Here is an 8,387-nt window from a genome sequence, read left to right on the forward strand (position 1 = left end):
AAATTGGGAAACATTTAAAAGACCCTACATGTTTGCTAAAAGGCTGTGTCAAGAGTGCCGTCTATCAGTACTATAAGCACTCCGCTATATCGACATCCACCGGCGTTTTGTAAAAAACATGCTCTGTCTGGGACTACATTGGTCTACCCAAGGTAAATTAAGGTAGCTTAACACATACTAACTTAACATAAAGTAACGGACACAAAGCCACCGTTTAAAACACCGAAACATAACCTACGACATAAAATTATAATTCAATTTAGATGTGAGAAAAATAAGCGAGGTAACATCTGGTCTTGAACCACCGGCATTGGCCTCAAGAAGCAATGACGGAACCCTAAACCATAATTACAGACTCTAGGGGCGGTGCTAGCCAAGTATAAATATTCAAATGTCATCACAGATTCACTACTTATGCCTGCAGCGCTTGCTAGAGCGTCGTCGAATGGCACTCTAGACACTGCGTTGCCAAAAAGATTTAAATACAGTAAATCTCTTCACAGTCTGCTCGCCAGTTGGGTCTTACAAGCAGAAAAGATTCCGGGAAAAGGTTTCTCAACAGCTTCTGTATGCCCTACATTGAGCTTTTAATCCCGCCAGATCAGTTTGCAAGCGGTGGCCTCGCATATTTCACGGCGGTGGTGTGGGTCTCTACGGTTCCCGCATGACATCAGGCGGCAGTCTGCACTTCCCGCACACACGGCGTCACAAAGAGGCCCGCAAAGTTGCCTTCACGAAGGATATATAGGATTATTGACCACTGGTGGATATGTGAAAAGTCTCCCCAAATGTGCTTATTAGTTTGCATAGCCGGATGCCGTGCGGACCTTGGTATCTAAGATCGCCTTGGATGTTCGCTTGGATAAATGAGTACCCTGCCAGTGGATGCTCGCTTTCAACTTGCACTTGTAATAAAGCACGTCACCGAATGTTTGATCGAAAAGTTCGCGTCTCACACAAATACGTTCGTTCCTAGTCACTATCTACGCGTCCCAGTAACATGCTCAAATAATTATTGAGTGATCTCGAGCATAGGTCGGAATCCACGTAAAGTGAAGCACCGGCTACTTAGTTGGAGAATAAAAGACGTAACGAGAAACGCTTGTTCAATGAATCGCCCCGGCAAACACGTGGTCAATCGCGCACCATCATGTTTGCGGGAGACCTGGCGCTCTGCCTTAATCTGATTATTTTCACGAACCTAGAACAACTTTGCGGGTTTTAAAACTGTTGTTCCTGGGTCAACACACTCGTTTGCGTAATTAAAGAACAGGAAGATGCTTAAGGCCGACTACACCGGATTACTGAAGGCCGACTGACCGGGTCACTGTCAGAAGCTAATCTTTAACAGATAGCTTAATTTTAATCTTCAAAGTAAAGCTGATTCAATACGGAACAAGGTGCTATTTCTGTATTTCATTTGCGGCGGTGCGGAACTGTGCATGTGAGCAACGTAATATCTAAATATAGATACTTGCCGAGCTCACGCACAAGGTATTCCCACCACAACGAGGGTCGACTTCGCTGTCATGGCGGCTACTTTGTGGCTCTCTTTTGTTTCTTACTTCTCTCTAGCTTTCATGGTGTCATCTTTAATGTCTGCAATGTAGGTGGAAAGTTCAACGTGAAGTTTCCTACGCAGGCGTCTCATCGACACTTTAAACACGCGGTGGTTCTCTGGTTTTGCACTTGCTGCTCAGGGAATGTCGTAGCATGTATCAACGTTCTTCGTGACCGCCATTTTTATGCCAAAACTTCGAATTTCTGAGCTGTTTTCTGGGACTGGGAGTTAGTATCAACGTGCAATTTCCATGTCACCACTTACGTATTTTTACGTGTTTCCGTGCTGTGTAGAATTAAAGTGAATCATTACTTTTTCTTATAAATTCTCACCATAGCAAGGAGTATTCTTATACCGCAAGGGAAGGCATAACCAAGCGCTTAAACAGGTCTGTGGGTAAAACGCGAACAGGGCATATGAAAAGACTGCGCATGTACAACTAATGTGCAGTGGGCCTGGTGAATTTTGCGCGATAGTCCAGTTCAAAATATGGCGCGCCAGAGGGAATCACCAAACTGTCAGTTCATTCGTGGCATGGACTGACAGTTGCTTTCAAACAGCTCTGCTTTTAAAACGCGAACAGGGTGTATGAAAGAACTGTGAATGCACTGCTGTGCAGTGGGACAGATCAATTTGAGGCTACAGTGTAGTCTAAGACATGGTGTGAAACAACAAAGCACACAAGTGTCAGTCCATACGTGGCATCAATACAAATGGCGCAATTAGTCTCACAGCTGGTTCACTGCAAAGAAATGAAGGGTCGCGAAACTGGAAATAAAAGGAATCGTTTATTTATTGTGGCATCGACCTGGTGTTCTAGTAAGAACGCAGAAGACAACTCTCTGCCTAAATTTTTTAGATGTTCTAGGTTACGACGATGAATGCAGAGACACTTCCTGGAGGCGTTTCTGGAAAGAGCAAACAGACAAAAGTTAAAATCTCCATCTTTACGACAAGAAAGAAATACCGCATACTCGCAAGCTGTGCAATGTGAAAGACGTTTGTTTGGGCTACTGGGAGCACACAGCGTCTACTATATCGTGTACGGCATTCCTAAAGCAATACGTTATATGATCCAAAAAAGTATATTCTTTTTAGGTAGCAAGAAGAAACATTTTGGCCAATCACGCACATCACCATTTCTTTCTCGGTAGGCATACTAAACATTACAACGCAGGCATCAGCAGTTTGCTCTGTGACCATTTATGAAAACGCCGAAGCACTCGTGATGGGAAGTTACAACTGTGGAAAATTGAGGACGCCGTAATGCACAATAATTTCTTTCTCCCACTTTCAGAGCATATTTGAGAAAGAAGTATATTGGGAAGTACTTACACTTCTTCTTGCGGAGAAGGGTGGCGTAGTTGAATGGAGAGCCAAGGCCATAGCCGTAGTTCAGGCCGTAGGATCCGAGACCGTAGCCGAAACCGTAGTGGCCAACACCGTAGCCGAGGGTGCCAACACCGTAGCCGTAGACTGGGGCAGCATGAGCCACGCCGTAGGAAGCGACGACTGGGGCAGCGTGGGCAACGGTGGTCACAGCTGGGGCGTGGTGCACAGCGGCGTAGGTGGCGACTGGGGCGGCGTGGTAGGTGGCGACTGGGGCAGCGTGGTAGGTGGCAACGGGGGCAGCAGCATAGGTAGCGACGGGGGTAGCGTGAGCGACAGTGGCCACAGCTGGGGCGTGGTGGACGGTGGTCACGGCAGGAGCAGCGTGGTAGGTGGACACAGTCTTAGCGACAGCTGGGGCAGCGACGGCGTAGCTGGCGACTGGGGCGTAGCTGTAGCCGAGGCCAAGACCAGAGTAGCCGATGCCATGGGCGAGGCCGTAGTGGGAGAGCCCGTAGCCGAATCCACCGTAGCCGAATCCACCGTAGCCAAGGCCACCGTAGCCGAGGCCGTAGCCGAGGCCGTAGCCAAGACCGTAACCACCAAATCCGGTGTAGCCAGCGAAGGCGCTGGTGGCCAGAGCCAGGACGAGGCAGGCGCGGATCTGTAGTGCCAGATTGTTGAGGATTGGTTAAGAAGACGCACTGTATTTCAGCCTACTTGCTATTTTCCTTCCTTTATTCAGATACCTTTCGAGCATTTCCAAAGCGCATGGTATTCAAATGATATGTCCACATTTCTTATCCCCTATAAAAATATCAGCGAAGCGGTGATACATGTACACTGCCGAGGGAGGCTTAGGGAGTGTCAAAGTATATTCTTGATTGGTCGTGTTATCGACATCATGCAGTTGGGCAGCAAAATAAATAGTTGCACTAAGTCGAAACTATGAGAACTGATGTGTAATATAGGGGCAATTTCAGAAATTTTTTTCTGTATTTTAAAGCGGTAGATACTGTACTGCGTTACTGCTTCGTAGCGTTTTAACCTAACCCTCAACGTTGCACTCGTTCACGCGATCACTTGCTGATTTCGTTTTCTGTTGAAAGTTTTACATAAATGCGTGCCTTTACTTGACAAGCTAAAGGCACGCTAACTGCGTTCAAAACAAGCACACATCGCACGCGATGAAAAAAGAATACCAATAGAAAGCATGTAACGAAGTATAAATTGCTTTCAAACCCACTGTAAACAACTTTCACATTGGCCACAGCCAGAATCAGCCGAAAAATTGTTCTGTATCATTTAGACGCATGTATTTGGGGAGGCCGACCTCCAAATTTCAGAAATCGCAATAGTGTAGGATTTGAATTGGATTTAGAATAGGATCACTCAGTTCAAACTCTACCAGTAAATAGCCTCTAATGAAAGGACGGAATAACTATCATTTCTTCCTATACTAGAAAACAGATTGGGCGTAATATAGGTAGCCCAGCAGTTTAATTCCGAACTCCTTCTTGAAGTTTTCAATCCTTTGATGTGTTCCTAAACGCAATTTTGACAGGTTTAATAACTACCCATTTACATCAAGAAAAGCTTTGGTTCTGCTTTATTATACAATTAATCCCTATACAATACTGCAAAAAGCGGGCAGAAGGTTGGGGGTCGTAACTTAAAGTGTGGTACCTCCAGGAGCTCTCCCCCCTCCCCCACATTAACATCGAAACGTTTTGCGAGAACAGCACGAAAGCTGCTTACCATGGTCTCTTCAGCTGATGTTGGTCCAACTGCTGATCCTCGGACATTTCTGGCCCCCTTTTATACGAGAAATCTAGTATCGAGATGGAACGATAGGCCGAGATTGAATTCAGATATAGGGATTGGATAAGAATAAGGAATGCGTAATTGGTGAAATGGTAGGCAATAAACTGACGATTGAGTGAGCGCCATCGGCAGCCCCTTGCATGATAACAAGGAACTAAGCGCCGCGTCAAACAAGGCTTAGAGCGGGCAAGAAGGAAGAGGAGATCCACCCTGTCCTTGGCACAGTATACGTGAATGCCATCATCACTCGCGAGGTCCGACGTTTCTGACGAGAATTTAAAGGACCTCGGGGCTACTGTAAAGATTTAAAGAACGTTCTAGAGCGTGGGGCCTGTGGGAAATAGTTGCCATTTTCAGTGCTGAATTTATTTTTGCTTTACTCCTGCTGCGAGAGAGAGAGGCAAACGTATTGTAAAGGTGTTAGGTTCAACCCGATATATATTGTTTTTCAGGCTGCTCATTTGGTTTGAAAGAGACTGCACAGCGTAAAGAAAGTGAGCAATTTATACGAACACCTATTGAAGATATTCCTTTTTGCTTATACAAATGGTCCCACAATCGGTATCTATGAAACATTTCCGCACAACTCTGCGTGTTGACCACAGGGAGGCCATTTAGAGCTGGACCAGTTCGTTGAGCCGCCGCATTACAACGTGTGTGAACGCGATTTAAATAGCGCCGGTGAATAATGTTGTTATGCACAAAATTCAGCGCGAAATATTTATATAACTACTAAAGCGGCCCTATTTAGGGCACGGCCTTTTCTGCATCAAGACATAGTTTGTGAAATCGCCGCTGAAGGTACTGGGAACGCTGTGTTCTTGAAAAAAACTCTCCATATTGTTCAACAATAGAAAAAAGAATTGCCCTGCAAACTTTAATTTCAGTAATTATGAGAAAAATTGGGTAAACACGATTTAAAACTGTAGACGGAATAAGAGTTATCTCGGCAGGGCTCGACAACTGGCTGAAGCATCTGAATGGAATGAGGACTCAATGTCTCGTTTTTGCTTCCTGTACCTTGTGATGTAGTTTTAGTCCTTCTGTTTACAAAAGCACTACGCTTCATTCAGGGGCAATTCAGAAATGAGTGTAATGGAGTAATGCAGCCGCTAATACAAGCTTTGCATGTTCTAGCGCCCGTTTTCCCACATTCGACGACCTCGTGTAGTGAAGCTGGTTTTAGAGGCCCCTTTCAAAACGAAAGATAACATAGCCTCTGAGACACATATCTTTCTTACGTTAACTATCAGGCAAAACGATTATCTTTGAAACAGTCATCACGCTTTCTTCCAATAGCAGGTCTCATAGCAAAACTTTATGGCTTTGTAAATTTCTCCTTTCGTTCGTAAACAAACATTTTTCCCATCACTCGCCACATTCAGGCAAGTGTGGCTCTAATACAAGTATTGTGCTTAAAAACACATGAACCTAGCATTCTTGTAACGCAATAGCGTTATTAGGCTTATTTTTTTATTTCCCCGTGGCTCATAGCCGTCCGCTATTATCCGTGCCCACCCGGCGTCCATGGAATAAAATTCACCGCTGTCACCCGCAAGCTACGACTGAGGCAGCAAGATTCGAGGCATGCACTGAACGTGTAAAGCGGCGCAATGGTAACATTAGTTTGGAAAGGAGGACAATGATACAAAGTCGGATACAGAGGAAGGGACTCGCGTTTTAGGGGCGAAGCTCCTCTTGCTCAGGCTCTGTCCCGGCCGTAAAAGGCACATTGTACACGGCACATTGATGATGATTGTGGCAGGATCCCCCTAGGAATTGGCCAACCAAAGATTGGCCGAAGAGGTCATAACGTTCAACGCGTTCGTTGCTATCCAAAAAGAAGGAGAGGAAGAAGAAGAGGTTGTCGTTCGTCGCGTGCGAGCTGAAGACTCGTACCGGGGGTACGCGACACAAGACGCTCTGCAGAAGGCGACGGCCAAGGTGGCTAAAATGTCACACACCTAATTCGCCCACTTACCCATGGAGATTCTTATCGTCCCAAACAAGCGCTACATAATCAGTACAAACATCGACGTCGTCGACCGGCTTGTCAACGGAGCGGTGGAAAGCTTGACGTGTCGAGTCTTTATATGATGTGTGGGTAAATGTTTCCCGGTTTTACCGATTAGCGTTTTAGCTTCGCCCCTCTCATCATCATTCACTTCGTGGAGATGGCGGGAGTTTTTTAGCAGGTGCCGAACCCGCACCTGCGCGGTGAAGTTTGTTCTATGCACAGTCGGTGGTAGTATGCCTGCCAGACACGGCCGCTAGCCGTGTCCGCAGCTTACAGCATCACACCAAAGCGTGTTTACAACACAAGATAAAAATACAGATTTCCGGTAATTCATGCCCCCAAGCTGCACGTGGCCTACGAGGCATGCCATAGAGGATGTATCCGGAAGAATTTATACGGCTTTAGGAGCTTTAAGGAGCTCCGAAATCTGGACACACTGATGTTCTTATTTTCGGCCTCCATCAGAAAACCGGTCGCTGCGGCCGGGAATTGAACCCGCGTTTTTGGGATCAGTAGCTCAACGCCTTATCCACTGGGCCACCTCGGCGCGTTTTCCAGCGGGGCTTATGCCGGGACCAACATTACGTGACCTAACTAAAGCACGAGGAAAGGATTAACTCTGGTCTCTCAGGGAAAAAGAAAGGCATATGTTATAAGGATAAAAAAAAACTAAAATAAAGCCCACTATATTGAGTTTAATCACATATGCTTTCTATATACTTCTCAATATTTCCACGGTTCCGTCTACGCTGCAAGCTCGGTTTGGCAAACTTCAGACGGCGCCACCCGGCAAGCTAAAAATCACTTTTTAAATAGGTAGTTACGTCCTCCCAGACAACAGTCGCGTACGAATGCTCTGCGTTGCTCTAAAGACAAGCGGTAGTGCAAAACTCACAATCGGCAAAAACAAAACTTCAATCAATTGCCCACAAACACAACGTCCAACCGAGAGCAGAGCAAGAAAAAAGAGAAACAGCAATCATACGACTCAAGCAATTACTAATTATGACCCAAATATTGCAGCGCCTACCGTGCCCCAAAACTTACCTGCTCCGAAGAAAGGGCAAGAAACACCATCTTCAAGACTGCATATAAGGCACTTCTCAACATCGCAGTTTTGACCGCGAGACGAACTAACGAAGGGGGTGACCGCCAGGGTAAGCGCATGGACACACAGAGACGCGCCTAGAAGAACGTCAAGGTAATGCTCTCGATGCAGGAATAAAATAAGAATATTCGGAGCAAAGAATCCCTCTAAAATATATATACTCCCTAGAGGTTCTATATCACTTGTCCTCTAGTGATCCTCCTTCTAGGGTTTTTAAAACATGGGATTCGGAGGTTTTGTTTACTCCCCCAAAACAGGGTGCTTTTTAGGACATAGATAGGTGGTATTTAGGGAGTTTTAAGAAATGCTTAGGGAAATTTAAGGAGGTTAAAATGGAACATTTATAACATCCTGAGAGGGGTTTTAAGTGATATTTATGGAGTTTTCAGGTGGTTGAGAAGGATATTCTCCCTCCCTAGGGGGAACATATATACAACTTTGGGGTTTGTTTTCAGGAGTGTTTCAGGGAGCATTTTATTCTTTTTAATGGAGTTTTTACCGAGGTTTAGGGACCTTATGGTAGTGTTTTACGCTTTCTTGGGTAGCTT

The 8,387-nt window shown here is 45.6% G+C and overlaps 1 protein-coding gene across 1 annotated transcript in view; it reads right to left on the bottom strand.

The window, feature by feature from the left end:
- Window positions 1–4,676, bottom strand: part of LOC144146548 (uncharacterized) — a 32,090-nt gene extending 27,414 nt beyond the window's left edge. Inside the window, exons 1-2 of the mRNA XM_077678491.1 lie at window positions 4,649–4,676; window positions 2,897–3,554 (exon numbers count right to left, since the gene is read on the bottom strand). Coding sequence (XP_077534617.1) covers window positions 2,897–3,554; window positions 4,649–4,651 — 661 coding nt within the window. The 5' untranslated portion in view covers window positions 4,652–4,676. The remainder of the gene's footprint in view (window positions 1–2,896; window positions 3,555–4,648) is intronic.
- Window positions 4,677–8,387: the final 3,711 nt, after the last annotated feature.

This window comes from Haemaphysalis longicornis, unplaced genomic scaffold (genome assembly GCF_048455015.1).
Source record: "Haemaphysalis longicornis isolate Haplotype H1 unplaced genomic scaffold, Haemaphysalis longicornis Haplotype H1 scaffold_7, whole genome shotgun sequence".
NCBI lineage: Eukaryota > Metazoa > Arthropoda > Arachnida > Ixodida > Ixodidae > Haemaphysalis > Haemaphysalis longicornis.